The sequence below is a fragment of the Dama dama genome, chromosome 9 (genome assembly GCF_033118175.1).
Source record: "Dama dama isolate Ldn47 chromosome 9, ASM3311817v1, whole genome shotgun sequence".
In the NCBI taxonomy this organism is placed as follows: Eukaryota; Metazoa; Chordata; class Mammalia; order Artiodactyla; family Cervidae; genus Dama; species Dama dama.
In genome coordinates, this window is record NC_083689.1 from 9,377,236 (window position 1) to 9,403,945 (window position 26,710).

The 26,710-nt window shown below is 48.7% G+C and overlaps 1 protein-coding gene across 5 annotated transcripts in view; it reads right to left on the reverse strand.

Moving 5' to 3' along the window:
* Positions 1–21,765, reverse strand: part of PGPEP1 (pyroglutamyl-peptidase I) — a 35,830-nt gene extending 14,065 nt beyond the window's left edge. For 2 of the 5 annotated variants that reach the window (XM_061149820.1, XM_061149817.1), the window contains exons 1-3: positions 21,646–21,765; positions 19,608–19,660; positions 99–215 (exon numbers count right to left, since the gene is read on the reverse strand). In XM_061149820.1, coding sequence (XP_061005803.1) covers positions 99–215; positions 19,608–19,660; positions 21,646–21,679 — 204 coding nt within the window. In that variant the 5' untranslated portion in view covers positions 21,680–21,765. Of the gene's footprint in view, positions 1–83; positions 216–19,607; positions 19,661–21,645 lie in introns of all 5 variants that reach the window. The other 3 variants (XM_061149815.1, XM_061149818.1, XM_061149819.1) reach the window with 3 other exon arrangements.
* Between the last annotated feature and the right edge of the window lie 4,945 nt (positions 21,766–26,710).

Consider the following 26,710-nt stretch of genomic DNA (forward strand, 5'->3'; position numbering starts at 1 on the left):
GAACAAAGCCACACAAACCATCCATGCCTGGGGCAACCAGCCGCAGATCCTGATAGGGAAGCACCTACCTTTACCCCACTCACCTTTGCCCCGCTTACCTGGGGACTGTGCTTCTCCCACAGGGCAGGGATGAGCCTCTGGACTGTCTGATACTCCACTGGAATCTCATACACATGTAGATCCACGCTGTCCCCAAGCCCTAGCTTCTCCAGCTCCTGGAAGCAAAGGCAGAGGAAATGCTGTGGTCTTAGGTCCGGGCAGGAGGATAACACAATCTCTGGAGATAAGCTGACCTGTCCTCAGAAAACAAGCAGGGCTTCTGACTCACGGCAGAGCAGGAAGGCACCTGTGCTCATCCACCCCAAAGCTCCTCCCTCAGCCCCTTCTCCACCCATTCTCTCAGCATCTCCGTGGGCGGCAGCACGGTGCCGTGGCCTCTGAGGCTAGGCTCCTGGATTTGAACCCTCCCTGTGTGACCTTGGGCTTCCTAGGTGGCGTTAGTGGTAAAGAACCTGCCTGCCAGTGCAGGAGACTCAAGAGACACAGGTTCAATCCCCGGGTCGGGAAGATTCCCCTGGAGGAGGGCATGGCAACCCACTCCAGTATTCTTGCCTGGAGAATCCCATGGACAGAGGAGCTTAGCAGGCCATGGGGTCATGAAGAGTCAGACAGGACTGAAGTGACTAAGCACATGTGTGACCTTGGGGAAGTCACTTAACCTCTCTTTGACTCAGTTCTCTCATCTGTAAAATGGGGGTAATGATGTATTTACTTCAGCTGTAATAATTGAAGGAACTAATTCACACTGAAGAGTTTCAAGCAATGCTGCAATGCTTAGCATATCATAAGTGCTCAGATAATATTGGCTAGCATTACTACTATTATTTTTACTGTTTGTTATTATGGTCTTCCTTTGTTATACCTGTAAGAATTATTTATGATCTTGGTGCATGGTACATAGCAGGGTCCAACATATATACAGATGGACCCAACTCATTAGAGAGTCTCTAACCATCTCAGGAATGAAGAGGTGTAAGAACATCATGGATTATAAACAGAAATGGGCTGTGATGACCCCAGTGTTCATAGCAGCACTATTCCCTATAGCTAAGACATAGAAACAATCTAAATGTCCATCAAGAGATGAATGGATAAAGAAGACGTGTGTATTATATATATGTATATATATGGAATACTAATCAGCCATAAAAAAGAATAAAATAACGTCATTTGCAGCAGTGTAGATGGACCTAGAGATTACCATGTTAAGTGAAGTAAGCCAGACAGAGAAATACAAATATTGTATGATATAAGTGATGTGATCTTATCGCTTATCTGGACTCTAAAAAAAAAATGACACAAATGAACTTATTTACAAAACAGAAACAGACTCCCGGACATAGATAAAAACTTTTGGTTACCAAAGGGGATGGAGGGGGGGGGTCAAGGAAAAAGATAAATTAAGAGTTTGGGATTAACATACACAAACTACTATATATTAAACAGGCAAACAATAAGGACCTACAGTACAGCACAGGAAACTATATTCAATATCTTGTAACAACCAATAGTGGAAAAAAATCTATATGCATATATACACATATGGATATACATATATTATATGCATATATTTACATAAATAAATGGGGTTTTCCAGGTAGCTCAGTGGTAAAGAATCCACCTGCCAATTCAGAAGGCACAAGAGATGCAGTTTCGATCCCTGGGTCGGGAAAGTCCCCTGGAGGAGGCAATGGCAACCCACTCCAGTATTCTCGCCTGGAGAATCCCACAGACAGAGGAGCCTGGTGGGCTGCAGTCCATGGGGTTGCAAAGAGTCAGGCATGACTGAGTACACACGCATGTATACAAATATATATCTGGAAAAACGGGCTATTGACAGGCCACCACAGGTGCACGTTTCTGGGGAAACACAGGGGTTTTCTTCAGATCTCAGTGTGGCGTGCTCATGACTGGGCTTCTTCCTCGAGACTGGCACAGGGCCCAGCACATAGCAGACCCAGAAAATTTCCCCGGAGAAGGGGGTGGCAACCCACTCCAATATTCTTGCCTGGAGAATTCCATGGACAGAGGAGCCTGGTGGGCTATGGTCCAAAGTGTCCCAAAGAGTTGGATACTTAATGCTTGTGGGATTCACTAGCGGTGAGTTTTAATGGTTTTGGGGGGTTTTTTTTTGCCATGCCACATGGCTTCTGAGATCTTAGTTCTCCGACTAGGAATTGAACCCAGGCCCATGGCAGTGAAAGTGTGGAGTCCTAACCACTGGACTGATAGGGACAGAACAGGATAGTTATACAGGTGACTATGGAAGTTCCAGGAGGGGACTATGGATAGAGAACAGAGAGGGAACCCTAGGAACTTTTGGGAGATTACTGTAAGTTAATGATCACTCATGTAAGCTATTGGAATGTCGTGGAATGAAACAGCAGGCTTAACTATAAAGCCAAAAATAAAAGCATGAGATATGCCCCAGGCCATTAGGTGGAAGAAAAATGTCACCACCCTTTTATGTCTGTATATATGCTCAGTCACGTCTGACTCTGTGACCCCATGAACTGTAGCCCGCCAGGCTCCTCTGCCCATGGAATTTTCCAGGCAAGAATACCGAAGCAGGTTGCTATTTCCTCCTCCAGGGAATTTTCCCTACCCAGGGACTGAACGCGTGTCTCTGGAGTCTCCGGCATTGGTAGGCGGATTCTTTACCACTAGCGCCACCTGGGAGTTGGTGATGGATGGGGAGACCTGACTGAGGGACTGAACTGAGCTGAGTGCCACCTGGGAAACCCCACCACCCTTCACTGATTTGAACAAGCATCACAGTGTTCTGAGTTGACCTCAGAGGGTCAGATATTCTCCTACCTGAAATGAAGGAAGAGCTAGTGATGTAAGCCTCACATCTACTCGAGAGAGAGAGTCTTCCCCGTCCCCTTTCCTTTGACTATAAAATTGCAGCCCAATGAATCCTCAGGACAGAGCTCCCTTGCTTGCCCGCCTGCATCTCTTCCAAGTAGATTTATATTAATAAATCTACTTCTTGCCTCACTTTGTCTCTCACTGCATTCTTCCTGCGATGAGACATCAAGAACCCAAGCTTCATTAAGTCCTTAAACAAGGTGCTGTGATCTTAGTTGGAAGACCGTGAGTTCTGGCCTGATTCGATGGGTTCAAGCCCCAGTCAGAGGTGAATGGTTCCAGGAGCACCAGGGGAAGTCCCCAGAGGTGAGTTCTTGCATCTGCTGCAGTGGCCGCAGGATTTCCTTCTCCAGTCACCGTGACCTTGCTACCCACGCTGTCCCAACTCCCTGCCCCGTCGACTGCAGTTGCTCTAGAGAGTGTCCAGGAAAGGCGGGTCTCTGCTCACCGATGTGCTGTGTGCTAAGTCACTTCAGCCATAGCCGACTATTTGAGACCCCATAGACTGTAGCCGCCAGGCTCCTCTGTCCATGGGATTCTCCAGGCAAGAATACTGGAGTGGGTTGCCATGCCCTCCTCCAGGGGATCCTCCCAACCTAGGAATCGGACCCACGTCTCTTATGTCTCCTGCGTTGACAGGCAGACTCTTTACATTACCACTAGCATCACCTGGGAAGCCCCCCATCACTGACAGATAAGTCCAAATTGCTCCCCAAAGAGGGTATATCAAGGTCACCTGGAGACAAGGGCATCTGGAGGGTAGGTGGGGTGTGGCGGGTGTTGGGGGAGTCTCAAATGCCAACACCAGGAACCAGGACCCCAACCCTCTTGCCAAACCCAGTGATGTGTAAGATCAGGAGGGGCCCCCCAAGAAATTCCACAGCCGGAGAGATGAGGGCAGAGTGCAAGCCTGCTCCCCAAACTTGGTTCATGGTGAGCTGCAGACACTGGTGGGTAGATGACTGGGGGGCAAGGAGGTTATATTTTATGTGAAATCTATTTTAAAATGCACTAAAGAAAAAACTTTGTAAAATATGTAATTTCTTGCACAATCATTTTTCTTGGTCACTAATATTTTTATTCTTCATCCTCCCTTGTCCTCTCAACTCCCTGGTCTATGGAGATGGGAATCAGGGGGGACTTTCCTTAAAGGTTTGCAGATCCAGAGATGAGACAGGCCTGGTGCTCCTGGCACACAGCCGCGATTTCTATCTGACCATCGAACCCCTGAGAAGAGCTGGAAGTTTTAGCTCTGTGCTCCCTGTTCCCATTCCCATGATTTTATCAATATTCACCCTGTTTCTGCACACTGCACGCCCAGGGCGATTATTCTGAATGGCCACACATTAAAAATAACAAGATTTGGGATTTCCCTGGAGGTCCAGGGGTTAAAACCCTATGCTTCCACTGAAGGGGGCTTGGGTTCAATCTTTGGTTCGGGAACTAAGATTCCACATACTGCTCGGTGTGGACAAAAAAACAAAAAAAGGCATTACAGACCACTTTGCTTGAGGCTTATTGGATACACCCAAGTTTTGTTTGGGCTTCCCTGGTGGCTCAGATGGTAAAGAATCTGCCTCTAATGAGGGAGGCCAGGGTTTGATTCCTGGGTTGGGAAGATTCCCTGCAGGAGGGCATGGCAATCCACTCTGGTATTTTTCTTTTTAGAAAGAAAATCACTGTATTCTAATTAGTTCACAAACAATAACATCAGAAAAGCACATTTAAGAGTCCACAACTGCCTCTTCTGCCCAACCCCAAACTCAATACCATCTCAGTGAACTTCTATATAGTGGCAATACACTCTTCCACTGTAATCCTGAAGCACAAAAGCTAATAAAGATTAAGGAGAAGTTTTTTATCTTCACTATTAATTTTACTTTAATTGCTAAATCAACATGGTCATGAGAGGTGATCTTTCATGTCTTCAATTGGCACTTCTTGATTAAGCTAATCCATTGGCCAATCTGCACTGTTTCAGCACCTTGACGAAACCCTCACAAAGTTTAAGGTCACCCTGACTCTGAGCACACTCTGAAAACTGTTTCACCTCATAGAAGCAGGAGCCATTCTGCTGCAGCTGTGCCCCCTTGGTTCCCTGAGCCTCCTGGAAAGTGATTCAGGCCTTGAGGGCTCAGCACTGCTTCCTCCACTGAAGCCCCCCGTGATGGTGTGACCCAGAGTGTGGCCCACGGCAGAACACCCAGCCATGCCGGCAGCGGTGGTTGCCAGCTGGGCCATCAGACCTGGCTGCTGGGGAGCGGCAGATGGGGAGCCAGCGGCAGATGGGGGGGCCACTGCTGGTGGCTGAGCTGTGGGCACTGGCCTGGGCGCTGCTCTCATCTGAGGCTGGCAGGAGGGGCCACGCAGGAAGGCTTCCACAAGGCATCCTGACTGCACTGCTAAGCCCACTCCGGTATTCTCGCCTGGAGAATCGCATGGACAGAAGAGTCTGGTGGACTACACAGTCTGTGGGGTTGCAAAAGAGTCGGACATGACTGAACGACTATGCACAGCACAAGTTCTGTTTGGCAAGTTGATTGGAGACCAAATCTCATCTCCTCTCCTGAACTGCCCCTCCTCTGTCCATGGGATTCTCCAGGCAAGAATACTGGAGTGGGTTGCCATTCCCTTCTCCAGGGGATCCTCCCAACCCAAGGTAGAATCTAAAATCACATCATGAGACTTCCCTGGTGATCTGGTGGCTAAAAGTCTGGCCTCCCAATGCAGGGGATCCAGGTTCGATCCCTGGTCAGGGAACTAGATCCCCCATACCACAGCTGAGAGTTCCCATGCCACAATGAAAGATCTCATGTGCTGCAACTAGGACCCAGCTTGACCAAATAAATATAAAAAAAATAAAATGAAATCATATCACAGCCTTTCCTGCTTCTTCCCTGCTGTGACTCCTGCCACGCTCAGAATAAAACTCTTACCTCCCCACCGTGGCCCACGACGCCCTGGGGGTCTGGATGCTGCCCTCCTCTCCGTGTCCCCCTTCTGCTCAATTCCCCCAGTACAGTCGCCTATATACCAGACTCACTCCTGCCTCAGGGCCTTTGCATTGGCTGTTCCTCCTGCTTAAAATGCTTTTCCCTCTCTTTGAGGAGTCAGTTGACTTCTCAGCCCTCATGTCTCAGCCTCCCAAGACCTTCTGGAAGCCCAGGCTGCTTTACATGCTCTCTCGGCCCCACAGGTCAATGTCCCAGCCACAGCCCAGGATGTGCACACAACAGATGCTGACGAATGTCAGCTGAACAAGTGAGCAGCTCAAGCATGGGCTGAGAACAAATCCAGAACCAGCCGAGCCTAGGCAAGTGCCTGACGCTCCTGAGGGTGCCTTGCTTTCCTTAACTGTAAATGGGTTTGGACTTGCTGTTGGCTAAGACCCTTCTTCCTTTTTATCCTTTCCCACATCTAAAAGGAGCTTCTTCCATATGACCCAGAAATCCCACAGCTGTTCATACATCCTGAGGAAACCATACTTGAAGAAGACACATGTACCCCCATGCTCACTGCTGCACTATTTACAAGGTGAATGGATGAAGCAGCTGTGGTACATGTACACAATGGAATACTATGCAGCCCTAAAGAGGAGCACATGTGAGTCAGTTCTAATGAAGTGGATGAACCTTGAGCCTATTATACAGAGTGAGGTAAGTCAGAAAGAGAAAGACAAATATCATACATTAACACGTATATATTCCATGATCTAGAAAGACGGTACTGATGAACCCACTTGCAGGGCAGCAAAGGAGACGCAGACACAAACAGGCTTGTGGACACAGTGCGGGAAGGAAAGGGTGGGACGCATTTTAAGACCAGCATGGGAACACACACTGCCATGTGTAAAACAGCCAGCCAGTGGGGGCTTGCTGTGGCATTCAGAGAGCTCAAGCCAGTGCTCCGTGACAATCTAGATGGGTGGGATGGGGTGGGAGGTTGAAGGCAGGTTCAAGAGGGAGGGGACATATGCATACCTATGGATGATCCATGGTGACGTATGGCAGAAACCAACACAATATTGTAAAGCAATTATCCTCCAATTAAGAATAAATTTTTTTTTTTTAAAAAAGTAGCCTCAGGACTTCCCTGGTGGTCCAGTAGCTAAGACTTTGCACTCCCAATGCAGTGGGGCCCGAATTTGATCCTTGATCAGAAACTAGATCTAGATCCCAGGGGCCACAGCTAAGACTTGGCAGAGTTAAATAAATAAATATTAATAAAATAAAATAAAAGTAGCCTCACTATTCACAACAGCTGAAAGGCAGAAACAGCCTGAGTGTCCATCGATGGATGAAAGGATATAAAGAAAACATAGTCCATCCACACAGTGGAATTTTACTCAGCCATGAAAAGGAAGGAAACACGGACACAGGCTAAAAGGTGGATGAACTTTGAAAACATCAAGCTGTGTGAAAGAAGTTAGACGCAAAAGGTCACATTACATGATTCCACTTATACGAAATGTCCAGAGCAGCCAAATCCACAGGGACAGAAAGCAGATCGGGGGTGGCCAGGTGGCCTAGGGATAGGGAGTGACTGACTGCTCACGGGCACAGGATTCCCTCTCTGGATGATAGAAAACATCCTGGAATTAGAGGCGGTGGTTGGACAGCATGGTGAATGTAATAAATGTCCCTGATTTGCATACTTTAAAAGGGTTAATTTTATATTATGTAAGTTCATCTCAATTTTTAAAAAAAAAAAAAAAGGAAAAAAAAGCAGCTCTTCATTGCACAGATGGTGGAGGGTGGGAGCTGGGGCAGAGCCTCTAGAACCCGGGGACCAGGTTTGTTCTCCCCCCCCCCCCCGACCCCGACCTCCTGGCTGGGTGACTCCAGGCAAGTCACTGACTCTCTGGGTACTTTAGTGCCCTCATCTGTAGATGGATGAACAGTGGTACCCATATCATAGGGGAAAACTAATAATAAAACAATACACGTGAAAGGCATAGTGCTGAAAAGGGCTCAAAACATGTTAAATAATATTTAAAAACATTAATGTGTTTCCTTTAAAAAAAAAAATCAGGGACGTCTCTGGTGGTCCAGTCGTTAAGATTCCATGCTTCCAATGCAGGGGGCCCAGGTTCGATCCCTGGTCAGGGAAAAAGAATCCCACATGCCATGGGGCATGGCCAGAAAGAAGAAAAAGAAAAAATTATGCTGAATGAAAGAAGCCAGACACAAAAGGACAAAAACTGAAAGGTTTCACTTATATGAGGTCCCTATTACCATCTGAGCCGCCTAGGGCTTCCCAGGTGGCTCAGATGGTAAAGAATCTGCCTGCAGTGAGGGAGACCTGGGTTCAATCCCTGGATCAGGAAGATCCCCTGGAGTAGGAAATGGAAACCCACCCAGTATTCTTGCCTGGAGAACTTCATTCACGGGGCTGCAAAGAGTCAGGCGTGACTGGAACGACTGAGCGTGCACAGAGCAGTCAGATTCATAGAGACAGAAAGTGTTTGAAACGGTGGGTGTCAGAGACTGGGAAGAGGGGAGGTGGGGAGTTAGCGTTTACTGCGGGCAGGGTTTCAGTTGTGAAGATGAAAACCTTCTGGAGATGAATGGTGGTGACGATGTGGTGCTCAGCTGTGTGTGACTCTTGTGACCCCACGGACTGTAGGCTGCCAGGCTCCTCTGCTGATGGGATTTCCCAGGCAAGAATACTGGAGTGGGGTACCGTTTCCTCCTCCAGGGGATCTTTCCCAACCAGGGAAGATCAAACCTGCATCTCTGGAGTGTCCTGCCTTGGCAGGCAGGTTCTTTACCAGTAGTGCCACCTGGAAGGCCCACGCTAAGGACGACTACACAACAGTGTGAATGTACTCAGTGCCACTGATTTGTACACCTACAGACGGTTCAAGTGGCAAATTTTAAGTTGCTGCTGCTGCTAAGTCACTTCAGTCATGTCTGACTCTGTGCGACCCCATAGACGGCAGCCCACCAGGCTCCCCCATCCCTGGGATTCTCCAGGCAAGAACACTGGAGTGGGTTGCCATTTCCTTCTCCAATGCATGAAAGTGAAAAGTGAAAGTGAAGTCGCTCAGTAGTGTCCAACTCTTTCCGACCCCATGGACTGCAGCCTACCAGGCTCCTCTGTCCATGGGATTTTCCAGGCAAGAGTACTGGAGTGGGTCGCCATTGCCTCCTCCACAAATTTTGTGTTATGTATATTTTATTGCAATTTGACAAAGAAAAAGCTGGAAGCTACAGTCTGTATCAGTCACCTTGCTGAGCAGGGACACTAAAAGCATCTGCTGAAGTGCTGACACCAAGGACTCTCAGGCACTTGTTATCAGGAAGACAAACAGCTTCCATCAGGCCTCTTGCCCTGACTGTGGGATCTTAGCACATGATTCCCTGTGATCTGAGCTGTTCCCTGCGCACCAGACTCTCCACGTTGGAGATTTTGAATTTGGCTCTTTACCAACTGTACTTCATTTGTTGAAAGCTGGGAACTATTAGATTCCAATTATAAATCCTCCAGAACTTTCTGGAATTCCTTCCTGCTTTTTCTCCCAATCTCAATGGAAAAATCTAAAATCTACACAGGATGGGACTTCCCTGGCTGTCCAGTGGTTAAGACTCCAAGCTTCCACTGCAGGGGTGAGGGGGAACTAAGATCCCACATGCCGCACAGCATGGCCAAATAAATAAATAAAACAAAATAAAATCTACAGAGTAAATGGGCTTCCCCGGTGGCTCAGTTAGTAAAGAATCCATCTGCAGTGCAGGAGACCAGGTTTGATCCCTGGGTCAGGAAGCACCCCTGGTGGACGGCATGACAATCCCCTCCAGTATTCTTGCCTGGGAAATCCCACGGACAGAGGAGCCTGGCGGGCTACAGTCATGGGGTCACAGAGAGTCGGGCACTGAGAGACTAAACCGCCACCACGGAGTAAATACCCACTTCCAAGCCCTCCACACACTCACGACTTGCAGGAATTTCAATCTCCCAACAGGAAGGACCCAGACATGCGAAGGCACCCAGTATGGAGTCCTCCTTGGTTTCCTGAAATGATGAACTCTGTCCCTTTATCAGGATCTTGAACGTGTAGGGGAAATGGGGATATACAAACTTTTCATTTTCAAGAAATGTGAATTTCCCAGAAAGTCATGAGTTCAGAGCACAGTAGACCTTTGCCCAAGCTTCAGGCTGGACAGTCCACCCTGCTCAGTTCCTTTTCCCCAATGGAGCTAATACCGCTTACTATTTTCCTTAAGCTCAATCACTTAATTTTTTCCTTAAATAAATTTAGCCTTATCCCTAGGTGCCCAGGTGGGGCACCCTGGGTGGGGAAGATCCCCTGGAGAAGGAAATGGCAACCCCCTCCAGTGTTCCTGCCTGGGAAATTCCAAGGACAGAGGAGCCTGGCAGGCTACAGTCCATAGGTCACAAAGAGTTGGACATGACTGAATGAGCACGCGTGCACGCGCGCGCGCACACACACACACAATACTAAGTGACAATACCTGTGAGTTAAAGGGTAACTTTAATATAAAACACATTACATTAAAGACTGGTGCTTTGTGCTTAGTCCATCAGTTGTGTATTATTAAAGACATGGCCACCATAATTTCACGACTGTCTTATATGCAGCGTGCGTATACTTTTCATAAAAGAAATATTTCAAAAATAATTTAAAGCACTTCTCTCTCTTTCCAAAAGTATTTTTAAGTTATTCCTTTAAAAATTAACTCAAGCTAAAAAAAAAAAGAAAACTAACTCAAGTAGCAAAACAACAAAGTCCTACTGTATAGCACAGGGAACCATAGTCAATATCTTGCAATAAACTATAACAGAAAATAATTTGAAAAAGAATACACACATGTATATAACATTGTATATATATATATATAATTTTTCTGTACACCAGAAACTAACACAACATTGTAAATCAACTATATTTCAACTAAAACTAAATGAATAAATAAAAACTAACTGAAGTTAATTTTTTTAAACATGGTGTTTGGACTCTGCCCTCAGGTTAAAGACAAAAAGAACCATCAGCAAATACTAAATTCTAGTGAGTAAGTTTTCTTTGGGGGAAGCGTGGGTTAGCAATTCTGAAGTTCCTTTCTATTTATTCTAGGATTGATCAAAGAAGTGAACACACTGGGGATCATGGGGGGGCGGGGAGGTCCACACTGTCAGAGGAAGGAGTTATATCTGTGATGTTGGATCCAATTTGGAGGTATCCGTGCAAATTCCAGGGTTTTGATACAGAAATGGGTGTGAGTTTGGGCGCTCTCAAAATACTGCTGTCTTTAAAATGAATAACCAACAAGGACCCACTGTATAGCACAGGGAACTTTACTCCATATTATATAACAACCTAAATGGGGAAAGAATTTGAAAAAAAGATAGATATATGTATATGTATAACTGAATCACTTTGCAGGACACCTGAAACTAACAGTTAACCAACTATGTTGGTGATGGTGGTGTTGTTTACTTGCTCAGTCGTGTCCAATTCTGCGACCCTATGGACTCTAGCCTGCCAGGTTCCTCCGTCTATAGGATTTCCCAAGCAAGAACACTGGAGTGGGTTGCCATTTCCTTCTCCAGAGGATCTTTCCAACCCAGGGCATCTTAGCCAACAATGCCATCCGTGAGACTCAAAGGAAGACTGAGGAACTTCCCAGATCACAAGGGATTAAAGAAATGGGACAACTGAACCCTACGCACAATCCAGAATTCTCTTTCGCCAATGAAGAATTTTAATAGGATGGTGGGCAAAATCTGAATCAGAGCTGTATATTATAGAATTGTATCAGTGTTCAAGGAGTCTATTTCGATCCTTGTCGATCGAAAAGATCAAGTCAGTGATTTCGATCACTGTGTTGAGGTTGTGTTTTAGGAAATATACAGTGACATATTTAAAGACAGAGGGTCTCACGTCTGCAACTGACTCCGAAATAAAACAAAGCATGACAGTTCCTCAAAATGTGAAACAGAATTATCATATGATGCAACCATGCCACTTCAGGGTGTATACCCACAAAAACTGAAAGCAGGGTCTTGAAGAGATACTCCCTATTCATGTTCATAGCTGTGTTACTCACAGGAGCTAAAATTTAGAAGCAACCCGAGTGTCTACTGACTCATTAATGGATAAGCAAAATGTGGTATATACATGCAATGGACTATTAATCAGCCTTAAAGAGGAAGGAAATTCTGACACACGTTACTGTATGAGTGAACCTTGAAAACATTATGCTAAATGAAATAAGCCAGACACAAAAGGACAAAACGGGATGGTTTGACTTATATGAAGTCCCTGGTGTAGTCAAAGTCTTAGTGACAGAAAGTACAGTGATAGTTGCCAGGGCTGTGGGGAGAGGGGAGAATGGGGAGTTAGGGTTTAATGGCAACAGAGTTTCAGTTTGGAAGATGAAAAAGTTCTGGAAATGAATGATGATGATGGACGCAAACAATGTGGATGTACTTAATGCCATTGAACTGCACACCTAATAACAGTTGATGTGGTAAAGTTTATGTTATATATATTTTACCACAATTTAAAAAATTACTTAGCAGTAAGAAAATATTTTAAACTATATTTATCTACCTACCTACCTATCTATGCGCTCAGTCATGTCTAACTCTTTGTGACCCCATGGACTATAGCCTGCCAGGCTCCTCTGTCCACGGAATTTTTCAAGCAAGAATACTGGAGTGGGTTGCCATTTCATTCTCCAGGGGATCTTTCCAACCCAGGGATCTAACCTGAGTCTCCGACATAGGCAGACAGATTCTTTACCACTGAGCCACCTGGGAAGCCCCTAATTATCTATAGAGAAATATAATATAATGTTAACATTTGGGGAGTCTGGGTATGAAAAGACTTCTTTGCATTATCCTTATAACTTGTCAAAAAATAAATTTTTTTTTAATGAATGGGGTTAAAGATGGCTTGAATGCAGAGTCCCAAAGAATAGCAAGGAGAGATAAGAAAGCCTTCCTCAGCAATCAATGCAAAGAAATAGAGGAAAACAACAGAATGGGAAAGACTAGCGATCTCTTCAAGAAAATTAGAGATACCGAGGGAACATTTCATGAAAAAATGGGCTCAATAAAGGACAGAAATGGTAGGGACCTAACAGAAGCAGAAGCTATTAAGAAGAGGTGGCAAGAATACACAGAAGAACTGTACAAAAAAGATCTTCATGACCCAGATAAACATGATGGTGTGATCACTCACCTAGAGCCAGACATCCTGGAATGTGAAGTCAAACAGGCCTTAGGAAGCATTGCTATGAACAAAGCTAGTGGAGGTGATGGAATTCCAGTTGAGCTATTTCAAATCCTGAAAGCTGATGCTGTGAAAGTGCTGCACTCAATATGCCAGCAAATTTGGAAAACTCAGCAGTGGCCACAGGACTGGAAAAGGTCAGTTTTCATTCCAATCCCTAAGAAAGGCAATGCCAAAGAATGCTCAAACTACTGCACAATTGCACTCATCTCACACACTAGTAAAGTAATACTCAAAATTGTCCAAGCCAGGCTTCAGCAATACGTGAACTGTGAACTTCCAGATGTTCAAGCTGGTTTTAGAAAAGGCAGAGGAACCAGAGATCAAATTGCCAACACCCACTGGATCACTGAGAAAGCAAGAGAGTTCCAGAAAAACATCTATTTCTGCTTTATTGACTATGCCAAAGCCTTTGACTGTGTGGATCACAATAAACTGTGGAAAATTCTGAAAGAGATGGGAATACCAGACCACCTGACCTGCCTCTTGAGAAACCTGTATGCAGGTCAGGAAGCAACAGTTAGAATTGGACATGGAACAACAGACTGGTTCCAAATAGGAAAAGGAGTATGTCAAGGCTGTATATTGTCACCCTGCTTATTTAACTTATATGCAGAGTACATCATGAGAAACGCTGGGCTGGAGGAAGCACAAGCTAGAATCAAGATTGCCAGGAGAATTATCAATAACTTCAGATATGCAGATGACACCACCCTTATGGCAGAAAGTGAAGAGGAACTAAAGAGTCTCTTGATGAAAGTGAAAGAGGAGAGGGAAAAAGTTGGCTTAAAGCTCAACATTCAGAAAACTAAGATCATGGCATCTGGTCCCATCACTTCATGGGAAATAGATGGGGAAACAGTGGCTGACTTTGTTTTTCTGGGCTCCAAAATCACTGCAGATGGTGATTGCAGCCATGAAATTAAAAGGTGCTTACTTCTTGGGAGGAAAGTTATGACTAACCTAGACAGCATATTGAAAAACAGAGACATTACTTGTCAATAAAGGTCTGTCTAGTCAAGGCTATGTTTTTTTCAGTAGTTATGTGTGGATATGAGAGTTGGACTATAAAGAAAGCTGAGCACCGAAGAATTGATGCTTTTGAACTGTGATGTTGGAGAAGACTCTTGAGAGTCCCTTGGACTGCAAGGAGATCCAACCAGTCCATCCTAAAGGAGATCAGTCCTGGGTGTTCATTGGAAGGACTGATGATGAAGCTGAAACTCCAATACTTTGGCCACCTGATGCAAAGAGCTGACTCACTGGAAAAGACCCTGACGTTGGGAAAGATTGAGGGCAGGAGGAGAAGGGGACGACAGAGGATGAGATGGTTGGATGGCATCACCAACTCAATGGACATGGATTTGGGTGGACTCCGGGAGTTGGTGACGGACAGGGAGGCCTGGCATGCTGCGGTTCATGGGGTTGGAAAGAGTCGGACGTGACTGAGCGACTGAACTTAACTGAAAAATGGCTTTCTCTCTCACCACTGCTGAGAAGAGAAATCTCCAGCAAAGACCTCTCTCGGCATAAGGTAAATAATTTCATCTATCTTTATATCCTGTCAACAACAACCTCGTTTTTCCTTACCCTCCTGCCCCTTGCAGCTTGAAATTTTCCTGTCCCCTCTCCGGCTTTTTATCCCCATGGACTTGGCAGCCCTTTCCGGCAACAGAAGATGAAAGGTCAGTAATTAAAAGAATCCGCGACTTCCCTGGTGGTCCCGTGGTTAAGAATTGGCCTGCCAATGCAGGGGACACCAGTTCAATCCCTGGTCCAGGAAGAATCCACGTGGAGCAGAGCAACTAAGCCCATGTGCCGCAACTACTGAGGATGGAGCCCTGGAGCCTGTGCTCAGCAACAAAAGAAGCCACTGCAGGGAGAAGCCCGAACACCCCAACTAGAGGGTAGCCCCACTCTCCACAACCAGAGAAAGCCTGCACACAGCAATGAAGACCCAGTGCAGCCTAAAATAAATAATTTTTTAAAAGAACCCTCAAGAAAAAAATCTATCCCCCAGGTTAAGTGAGGACTTCTTTATTGATTTAGAGTTTCGCTTGGGGACTTGTCCTCAAAGCGAGACTGCTGTCCACGTAACAGGCCACCCAATGTGCGGGCAAGTCAACTGGGGGAACCATCTCTGTGGGTGGGGCGCTGGGAGACTGAAGATGCTGCTAACTCGGTTAGTATCCCAGCCAGGGAAACTCTAGCGGGCACAGGAACCCTCTCGGTGGCCACCGTGATGTGACGTGCCAGACGGCCACGCAGCGGCCCCCCCATGGAGCCTCTCTGTGCCCCTCTCCCTTCATCCAGCAGACTGGTTCCTGCATGCCGATCACCCTCATCTGCACAGAGTAACTCAAGGCTCACTCCCACTGGGTGACGTTTACACAGCATTAGTGGGAACAACTGCCCATATCGACGGCTGATTCAAAAATCGCCTGATGCCAGCATGGTATCATGGAGTGGGTCACCTTCTTGTTCTAACCTTTTCTCCTCATGTCCTCTGGGTCCTCACCTACCCCCTCCCCAGCTGGGGGTAAAATAAACTAAGAAAACCATCTCTGGGACTTCCCTGGTGGTCCAGTGGTTGAGAATCTACTTTCCAATGCAAGGGACGTGGGGTCTGATCCCTGGTTGGGGAACTAAGATTCCACAGGCCTCAGGGCAACTAAGCCCATGTGCTGAAACTAGAGAAGGTTCCGCACTGCAATGAAGACCCAGTGCAGCTGAAATTTAAAAAGAAAAGAAAATCATCACTGAAGATATACACACGTCACATGGCCAGCATCCCCAGAGAGGCGTCCACATGTTCATCAGAGACCCTAAGAGGGGCATCCTTGCTGCTTTATCCTTGGGAGCGAACCCTGAAGCCCCCAGTGCCAGTGCCAAGGGGAAGGGGGCGGTCGGGAGAGAAGACAGCTGTCCCTGCACCCACAAACACACCAGTGCAGGCTGAGCATAAGCAGCCAGTGTGAGAGGACCGTGGAGCCTGCTCCATGGACCATCTCCTTGCCTGCAGCGTGAGACCAGGCAGCACCCATCTGTGGTGGCAGAGCTCAGGAAGCAGCTGCCTGCAGGGCAGGATGAGGTGATGGGGGCAGGGGGTGGGTGCTGAGCAGGAAAGAATGCTCTGGGTTGATGGGAATCAAACAACTATCTTGCTGAAAGCATCAGTGACATGGGCATAGATACTTCTTTATTTTATTTTTTTGCCACACAGCACAGTATATGGGGATCTTCCTGGGCCAGGAATTGAACCCAAGTCCCCTGCAGTGGAAGCGCAGCGTCTTAACCATTGGACCACCAGGGAAGTCCTAGGCATAAATACTTTCCACCAAAGTGATGGGGGCATTGAAGACATGGGTACATGACTTTATACAAATGATTCCCCAGTTTTAAGAAGGGCAAGGGTGGGAGAGGAATAGCTACACTTTTCATTTGAAGTTAGGAAAAGTTAGGAAAAGCTCAATTCTTGGCCTCTGAATACTTTCTGCTCCAAAAGGTCTGGACGGTTTTCCTGGGGGGGAGGGTAGCAGGGCACCCCGAGTCCGCCAGGCACATACCGTGAAAGGAAAGGGACTTGGGCGCCCCAGACAACACATTGTCTACACCCCATCTACCTGACAAGACCCTGCCGCTCGGCCGCGTCTGACCGATTCCCTTGACCCCACAACAAAGACCCGCTTTGTTCCCTGGTTAATATCCTTAGCAGGTCTGTCTAGACTCACTGTGGCAGTAATTGTCCCGTGATGTCACTAGGACCTGTGACCCGGTTCCTCCTTGCCCTGCTCAGTCAGGGAAGGCTCCAGACTTCCCCCAGCTAAGGGGTCCCAGCCCTTGACACCCACCTGAGCCTCCTAGGGAGAGACACACCCACAGCCAGCATCCCATGCTAACCACCCAAGACCTGCGAGGAGATGTGACACTTGAAAAATGCACTCCTCTCCTGCTTGAGGTGCTGAGACGCAGCGGCGTCTTGGGCAAGAGGAAAGGGTGGAGTGCCCCTCTGTCCCCAGAACTCCCACCTCCCCCGTGGAGCTCGTGGGAAACAGGTCACTCTCTGCTGGGGCACAAGTTCACCCAGGGCATGCAGAAAGAAGGTCAGATGAGGGAGAGAAGAGAGAGAGAGACAGGGAGAGAGAGGCAGACAGAGAGAGAGAGAAAGAAGCGGGGAGAGGGAGCGAGAGCTTGAGCGACAGAGACAGGGAAAGACAGACAGGCAGAGAGGCCACGGGAAACTGGAAGAGAGAGAGAGAAGGGAGGAGACATGAAGAGAGAAGGGGAAAGACAGAGGTCCAGAGAGCAAGAGACATCCAGAGAAAAACCAAGAGAGACAGAGACGTGGAGAGACAGACCGAGAGGGGTCCCTGGCAGAGGAGGAGGAGCTCCTTCCGCAGGTGGCAGCTTAAGCTTCAGGAAAAAGCAGCTGGGACAGGAGGTGACTGCTGCTCACCTCCCCTCACCCAACATCCATCTTCAGCTTAAGCTGATGACATCAGTGGTTGCCCACAGCTAATGCCTGGACCACACCAAGGGCACTCCTAGGCAGATTTTCTTGAGGAATGGGTTAGTGGCTACGCCCCTCCCGTGGGCAAATCTGTTCATCCAGAGTAACTGAGAAGCACCACCAGCAGCTCCAAGGTGCCCCATGGGGGATCCTGCAGATGCCCTGTTGTACGGAAGGTGTGGGTTGTTGCTTAGTCGCTCAGTCATGTCCGACGCTTTGTGACCCCATGGACTGTAGCCCACCAGGCTCCTCTGTCCACGGGACTTTCCAGGCAAGAATATTGGAGTGCAAAGGCATGGGCCCCAACTGCAACTGCATTGACACTAATGCAGAATGGACCCATGGCGGCCATAAAGTCTTCAGAGACATCTGCACCTGGGTGGGGGGCAGGGGGCAGTGGGAGGAGCTGGGAAAGGACATAAGGGGCTTCTGCAATGCAGAAGAGCAGAGAAGGGGCTGAGAATGTTCTAGATCTCAATCTGGACTCAGGCGCCACAGAGGTGCACAGGCGTCAAACATCATGGAGTTAGACATCTGTGTGCACTCAGGGTACATGGGGGCGGCTCCAGCTTTTTAAAAGGGAAACGATCAGGTCCGGGAAGGTTGGCATCTTTTTAGCTGGGGAATGGTGGAGAACCCTCTCTTCCTGTCTCATAAAGTAAAGGAAGAAAACTGAAAGACTTCTAGAGGCGAGGTCTGGAGGGAGGGTTGACTGAAACAGAAAGTAGATCTCCCCTCCGGCAGCAGGAGGAAAAGCTACCATCCTTCACCATCCGAGTCCTGATGCTCGGAGGGATTTCCAAAGATTGTTTAATTGATTTTTCTCCTATTTAGATGCAGATCATAGTGTCTGGGGGCCCGGGAATTCAGACACACGGCTTTGTGTCCACTCAGCCCCGTGAAGACTCCTGTCTGAAACTCGCACAAAGCCAGACACACACATCTTGAGAAACACGCTGTTTCTTTTTTGTCTGGGGCTCCAGGGAGCGGGTGCGACGAGCAGGGCCTCAGACACGCTCCCATCTGTGGAGTCCCGGGGATCCCGTCCCTCTGTCCTGCTTCCAAAGTGGGGTGAAATTTTTTTTAAAAAAGAGAGATGAATGTGGCTGAGATTTGGAGGTCTGGAAGAAGGGTATAAAAAAACGTGGGGGGTCTCCCAACTAGGTGTTGACACGCTGAGGTTTCAACTTGGACTTTTCTCCAAATTCAGGGCTCTGAAGTGGAAAGCCAGGGCGGGGGGTGCTTTAAATCAAGCAGCTAATGGGCTAGGATTAACACTAGTTTGGCTCGGGTCTCTGCAGATCTGATTTATATAAGGAGAAAACGTTTCTCTCTTTCTCTCTGCCCATTGTTCCCCAGTCTGTCTCTCCAAATGCCCCAGTTGACAAAGAAACTAGAAGGCTTGGGACAACAGGGAAGACTCCCCCCTCCCTGCCCTCAATATGCAGTTTTTGCTTCCTTCAGCTGCCAGGAGGCAACACAGAGGATCACTGCAATCCCCTCTACAAGGTTGCCACAATTCCCAATATCCCTGCCTGGCCCCCCCTAAACCTGGCTGGGGCATGGGACACTTTTGAAGAAAGATCGTTCTGGTTTCTCAGCTGGAGGGCCTCAAATAACTCTCTGTGGGCCTCAGTTTCCTCATCTGTAAAGTGGGCACAAGAATAAACACACCTAAGGGTTGTTGGAAGAACTCGGTGCTCTAGGCAGAAAAAAATGCCTGGCACAGAGCAAGCACTCAACAAACATTACCACGGTAACTATCTGAGCAGGAATACCTATGACTCATAACATCTTTCTCCGGGAAACTTCATGGGAGACGCTCTCTTCATAGGTTCCTTGCTTTCTTTGGCACCAAATATTGCCAGGGGAAGCCCAGCCTGATTCCTCCCCTCTGGCTTCAGTTACCTGGACCGCAATCCAACTGGCATTCACAGTGTGTTCCCCAAAAGGGCCGAATCCTGAAAAAAAAGTAAAAGCAGCACATCACCACCCAGCGGCCCCTCCTGGCCCGCCCAGGGCCAGCCGGCTGCGTGTATCCGCAAGAACAGAGCACGGAGCTTCGGGAGCAGCCATGCCTGGGACAATGTCAGGGCCCAGTCCAAGTTCTGGGGTGCACCCAGCGGTCCCTTCAGAGCGTCCCGCCATGTAACTGTTCTTAACTGAAGTTTCAAGTCCTTCCTTGCTCTCACTCTCACCTGGCCTCGTGTGCCAAGGGGCCAGCGCCAGCTTTTGCTCCAGAAAAGACTGACTTTGTTCCCCTCGCAGTGTCTTCCCCTAGCTGTGACCCCCAAATATAATGATTTTATCACTGTCTTCGTGCACCTTTCCTGGGCTCTGGAATTACAGGGCTGGAGGTGCTTCGTGATTCACGGTCTGATAAAGAATGGCCCTTAAGGGATGTATGTGGGTATCTTCCAGGTCAGGCTGTCCAGGCACCATCCCATCATCCTCCTCCTTAGTCACTGCACCCCATTTATTTACAAACCAGACTGTACCTGAGGATGTGCCGGGTGCTCTGCATGCCCTGTGGCCTTCAGCCCCCCTGTGCCTCCCTTTCAGGCAAGGGTGCTTCCTGACTGAAGCACAGAGGTGAGACCAGCTGTCCACTGTCCCACAGCGAGAAGACGGAGGAGCAGGGATTCAAACCCAGACCCAGCAGAGTTGGTGGCCTGCCTCTTCTGACCAACCCAAACACACTATCTAAAAAATAAATCTCTTGAAGAGAGGCTGTCCTTGATCACGTGTCATGGGTCAGTCCAGCTGGGCCAAGTGCCCCAAGCGGTATCTTGGCCCTGGGAGGAATACTGTGCCCTGGAACAGCAGGGGGCCCCCAAGTAGGGTCAGAATCTCACTACCCCTTTCCTCCTCCCGCATGGACCAAACATGGGTCCCAGCTCAGACAAACAAGGGCACCTCTGTGAGACTCGGTTTCCCCTTCTGCAAAATGAGACGGTAAAGATCTAATAACCTCAGGCCAGAAAAATGTCCCTCCCAGGGCCTCCGCCAGAGTCAGCCCTAAAGTAATAAACAAGCGGACACAGGAGGGCTGCAGGGGAAAGTGACCCCCTGGCAACGTGACACACCTGCCAAGTAAGTGGCTTCTTCCACCCTCTGAGGAATTCCGGGGCCAGCCCGGACCTTCCTGGGCCACACACCACCTGTTTGAGTCTTGGCCGGATTGCTGTCACCCCTCATGACGGGTCCCCCCCTCCCACTCCGCGAAGAGGCCCGGCGGAAGTTGACGCCCACGAGGCTCCGAGGCGGAGTCTCTCGGAGGGGGAGGCGCAGTTAGTTTCGGGGAGTTGGTGACAGGAGTGGGGGGGGAGGGGGGAGCAGGCTTATCCACAAACAGCCCGGGCAGGAAAGATTTTGATCAAGACAGTCCCTGAAACAACCGGAAGAACGGCCGGCACCCGAAGTCCCCCGAACTCCGCCGGCCCCTGCCTCGGGGGAGCAGCCCCTCATTAGCGCAGGGTTCGGGGAGCCGTGTCCGGCAAGACGTTCATTTGTCACCGGGGCACTTCCTGCCCGCAAATCGGCCTTTGTCCCCTGGGACCGGGGGTGGCGACACCCACACTGTCCCGACCTCGGGAGGGCAGACACAACAAACAGGTGTCCGGAGGGTCAGTGTCCCCAACCGGGGAAGGGAGGACGCCAGAGGGGCCTGCTCCGTGCGGGGCGTTTGCCAGGACCCCCAAGTCCTTGGCTGCCCCGACCCCTGACAGTGGGACCCCAGGGGCGCCCCCTTCTCCACGTTCTCTGTTTCGCGCGGACTGCGCTGGGCTCCCGCGGGCGATGACACCTTCCAAACCTGAGGCGACTTCTAGCACCTGCCCCACCCGGCCGCCGCGTCCCTCCCCGCGACGCGCCCCGCTGCCTCCCGAACCGCCCCACCCAAGCCCTGCCCCGGGCCGCGGCCGCCATGCGCGCGCTGCCCTCGTACCCGTCACCACCACCGCCTTCCTGGGCTGCTCCATGGCCGGCTCAGGCTGTGCCTCTGACCGGTTCCCGGTCCGCACTGGCGAGTCAGCTGCCGCCGCTCGGACCCGCGCCGCCCCGCCCCCGAGCCCGGCCCCGCCCCCGCCCCCGAGCCCGGCCCCGCCCCCGCCCCCGCCAGGCCCCGCCCCCGTCCGGGCCGCCGGGCGTGCGCGTGCCCGGGCCCGAGACGCAGCGCGCGCGCCGCGTCCGTAACTCTCCGCTGAGAAGTGTGTGGCTCCTCACGGTCCCCAACCTGTTTTCCCACCTGCAAGATTCGGACGGTTCATCTCGCAGGCTGTGGCCGCTCCAACTCACTGAGTCATGCCTTGGGGACGAGCTGATCATATAGTCCACAAATGTTCACTGTTCGCTGCTGTGAATTATATCGGAGCCCCGCCCCCCCCTTCTCCCTGTGAGTGAGGCTCCTTTATTCGGTCCCTTTGACAGATGAGAAAACTGAGGCATAGTTCGGGGAGCCACTCACCTAAAGCCTCCTGGGGCCACAGATGCGGCATTCAGGCCAGGAGTCTGAGCGGGGGGGAACGAAATAAAGTGAACACACGGCACAGCTGGGTGGTGCCTGAAGCAGGCTCGTATGTTGAGGAGGCTGATGTGGCCCCAGAGACCAGGCCTTCCCCCGCCTGTTGCTCCAGGACACAGCTGCCCTAACCCCAGCAGTCCTCCAAGGGCCCAGCCGCAGGGCCTTTGCACTTGCTGCTCCCTCTGCCTGGAACATGTTCTGAAGATTCCTGCGAAACCAAATGCTTCTCCTTCAGAACTCAGCTGGAACATAAACTCCTAGGTGTCCACCTCACCTCGGCTGAAGTCCCTACCCCACTTCACCACCACCCAAGTAGGTCCATCTCATTTCCTTGTTCCACTCTCTTCAGAGCATCAGTCACATTCAGAAATCATCCCTTTAGAGGCACTGCTGTTCTGGTTTATTTCCCACTTCCTGCCCTAAATTCCAGAGCAGGGGCATGTCTACATTAGAGCCTTGTGCCTGGCACACAGTAGGTCCCCAGTCCACGTTCCTCAGAGGTCAGAATTCCTCCCAAGATAGCCAGAAAAATAATACTGAGTTTCTGGCCGCATCCTTAGAAACAGGGCTGGACCTTGGAGTTGGGTCACTGACCTCTCATTCCAAGCAGCCTTGGCCTGGATTAACCAGGGTGCTGACCAAGGACCGTCTGTCTCTGACCCAGGCCTCAGAATACCCAAGGCAGCATTCTCCGAACTGCCCAAAGCCTTGTTTGCAAGCTCAAGCCCGAGATCACATACTTAGTGGCTATTTTGGTCTCTGGCAGCTTCAGGTAGAATTTAGAAAATCTGAGATCTTGCCTGGGCTGGCTTGGGAGTGACAGCTCAGCCAATGGGAAGAAGAGAACAGAACTAAAATCTTACCAAGAATCAGATTTTATCATTCAAACATGTAATAAATGTCTGGATGAAGTGCATGCATTGCTAGAAGCCGGGACTGTGGAAAGAGAGAAACCACAGTGGGTGTCATTCCCCCCCCCCCATTGCAATGGGGGGAAAAACTGTTAACACCCAGAGTTAATGGTGATCAGAGAAACTGAGTCACATGCTACTGCCACAAGTGACTGGGGATAAAAGTTCGTGTTCACTGGATGCAGTCCCTGTTTAAGCACATCGCTAGTGTTCTTTTTAAGGTCTTTAAAAACAAAACACGTTTATTTATTTGGCTGTGCCAGGTTTTAGTTGTGGCACTCAGGATCTTCGATTTTCGTTGTGGCATGTGGAGCCTTTAGTTGTGACATTCAGGATTTTTAGCTGTGGCATTCAAACACTTAGTTGCAGCATGTGGGATCTAGTTCCCTGATCAAGGATCAAACACAGGCCCCCTGCTTTGGGAATGCGGGGTCTTAGCCACTGGACCACTATGGAAGTCCCTAGTGTATGTTTGTTTCTTTTTAATATCAAAAACCTTTGGAGGGAGGAACTGTTCTTACCCTGTTTTGCAAGTGAGGAAAAGGAACCTAGAGCCGCTAAGTCACTTGTCCCAAGTCACACGTGGAAGGGGCCAGGACTTGGATCAGGAGTAACTGATTCCTTGGAGAGGGACAAGCAAGGTGAAAGAAAGTTGGCTGGAGGAGCCAAATTGTGAGTTCAGTCTAGCTTAGCAACAGTGTAACCAGCAGCACAGTGCCTGGGACACCCCTAGGTAAAGGGAAGGGGAGGGATGGACAGCTTTTAAAAAAAAAAAAAAATGGTTACATTGGAAAGCCACTCCTGCAAAGTCTAGCTACTGTGGAAAAATTTGGCAGTTCTTCAAGAGGTTAAACATAGTTACTGAAGGCCCCAGCAATTCTACTTCTAGGGATACTCCCCAAATAATTACAAGTGTCCAAATACTGTGTAAGTTTTTGAATGTTCATGACAGTACAATTCAGGACCACCAAAAGGAAGAAAAGAAAACAAATGCTCATTAGCAGATTAAAAAAAAAAAAACCAACTGTTTACTTTCCATTATTTCAAACAGTGGAATACTGTTCAATAGTAAATGAAGCAGGGACACATGCTGCTGCCTGGAGGAACCTTGACAATATCATGCTGAGTAAAAGAAGTCAGATAGGAAATGTCACACAGTGTATGATTCTAAGTATACAAAATGTCCAGAACAGGCAAATCCATGGAGACAGATAGTAGCTTAGTAGTTGTCAGGAGCTAGGGGAGGGGGGCTAGGATGTGACTGCTAATGGGAACAGGGTTTCTTCTGAGGGTGATGAAAGCATTCTGAAACTAGATAAGAGGCGATGGTTGTGCAACATGGTGAATGTCTTTGATACCACTGGATTATACACTTTAAAATGGTTGAAGTGTTAAGTGTTATGTGTATTTTGTCATAATGATTTTTTTAAGTGTGGAAGCATTGTTGGAAATACAAATGTCAGGGAAAGGAAAGATATGTTTGCAAATGCAGAAACTATCTGAGGAAGGAAGAGTAGGAGTGATAATAGTGGGGCCTTTGGGGAGGGAACCAAGATGTGGGGGAGGGGAAGGGGGAGGTGGAAGGGAGACACTTCCACATTTCTTCCACTGGTATCACTTACTTGATGGACATGAGTCTGAGCAAGCTCCAGGAGTTAAGTGATGGACAGGGAAGCCTGGCGTGCCACAGTCGATGGGGTCACAAACAGACACGACTGAGCAACTGAACTGAACTGTACTACTCAGAAATAAAGATGACATGGACACTCTCTTCTTTGAAAAAACACCACTAGATTTTTTTTTTTTTTGGCCATGCCACATGGCATATGGGATCTTAGTTCCCTGACCAGAGATTGAACGCATGCCCCCTGCAATGGAAGTGTGGAGTCTTAACCACTGGATCACCAGGGAAGTCCTAGATTTTTTTTTTTTTTTAATTGTGGTAAAACACACATAAAATTGACCATTTTCAAGTGTACAGTTCAGCGATGTTTAAAAGAACATTCTTCACATTGTTGTGCACCCAACCTTCAGAGCTCTTATTTTGTTGGCTGCGCGGAGTCTTGAGCTTTGCTTGGGCTTTCTCTGGTTGCAGCGAGTGGGACGACTCTGCTGTGGTGCGCGGGCTCTGGGCGAGTGGGCTTCAGCAGCGGCATGCAGCGCACAGACTGATTCCTTGCGGCGCACCGGCTTAGTTGCTCTCAGCATGTGAAATCTCCCCAGGGATTGAACCTGTGTCCTCTGCATTGGCAGGCAGATTCTTACCCACTGCACCACCAGGGAAAGCCCAGAGCTCTTTTCATCTTGCAAAACTGAAACTGTATCCATGAAAAAGCAACAACTCCCCATTCTCCCCTCCCCCAGTGCCTGGCACCTACCATTCTACTTTCTTTGTGAGTTTGACTCCTTCTAGCAAACTCATAAGAGCAGAATCATCCAGTATTTGTCCTTCTGTGCCTGGCTTATTTCACTTAGCATAATGTCCTCAAAGTTAATCCAAACTGTAGCATGTGTCAGAACATCCTTCCCTTTAAAGTGGAGTCGCTCAGTCATGTCTAACTCTTGGTGACCCCATGGTGACCCCATGGGCCGTAGCCCACCAGGCTCCTCTATCCACGGAATTCTCCAAGTAAGAATACTGGAGCTGGGTGCCATTCCCTTCTCCAGTGGATCTTCCTGACCGAGAGATCAAACTCAAATCTCCCACATTGCAGATTCTTTACCTTCTGAGCCACCAGGGAAGCCCCCAAATAGTAGTTGCTCAGTCATGTCTGACTCATTGTGACCCCATGGACTGTAGCCTGCCAGGCCCCTCTCTCCATGGGATTCTCCAAGAAAGAACACTGGAGTGGGTTGCCATTTTCTACTCCAGGGGATCTTACCAACACAGGGGTCAAACCCACATCTCTATGTCTCCTGCATTGGCAGGTGGGTTTTTTACCAGTTGTACCACCTGGAAAGCCCGGTAGACTCAGGTACCACATCTGATTTCCCAGAGTTGTTAAAAAATAAAAACAACAACAAAAACAAACCAAAAAAAGCATTTTAGGAACTTCTCTGCCAGTCCAGTGTATAAGACTCTGCAGTTCCAATGTAGGAGTTGTGGGTTCCATCCCTGGTCTGGAAACTAAGATCCCAAATGCCACAGAGTCACAATACAAACAAAAAAAGTTCTTTTGTCAAGAATTGTTCCTAAAAAAAAAAAGAGAACTGTCCCTCTTAAAATTATTATGCATTTTTTTTTAGGGAGAGAATGGAGGGCAAGAAGTATAGTGACTAGAGAAAACTGTCCTGGGTTCAAATTCTTCCTGGCTCTTCACATGGTGTGCACTCTTGGATGAGTTATTTTCACATTCCAAACCTGTTTCCTTATCTGTAAAATGAGGATCAAAGAGTGCCAAGGCCCCACTGAGTCCGGGGAAGGAAGGTAAAGTCTGTGATAGGAGTGTTCTTGCCTGAAGAATCCCATGGACAGAGGAGCCCGGTGGGCTGCTGTCCATAGGGTCGCACAGAGTTGGACACAACTGAAGTTGACTTAGCATGCATGCATGCATTGGAGAAGGAAATGGCAACCCACT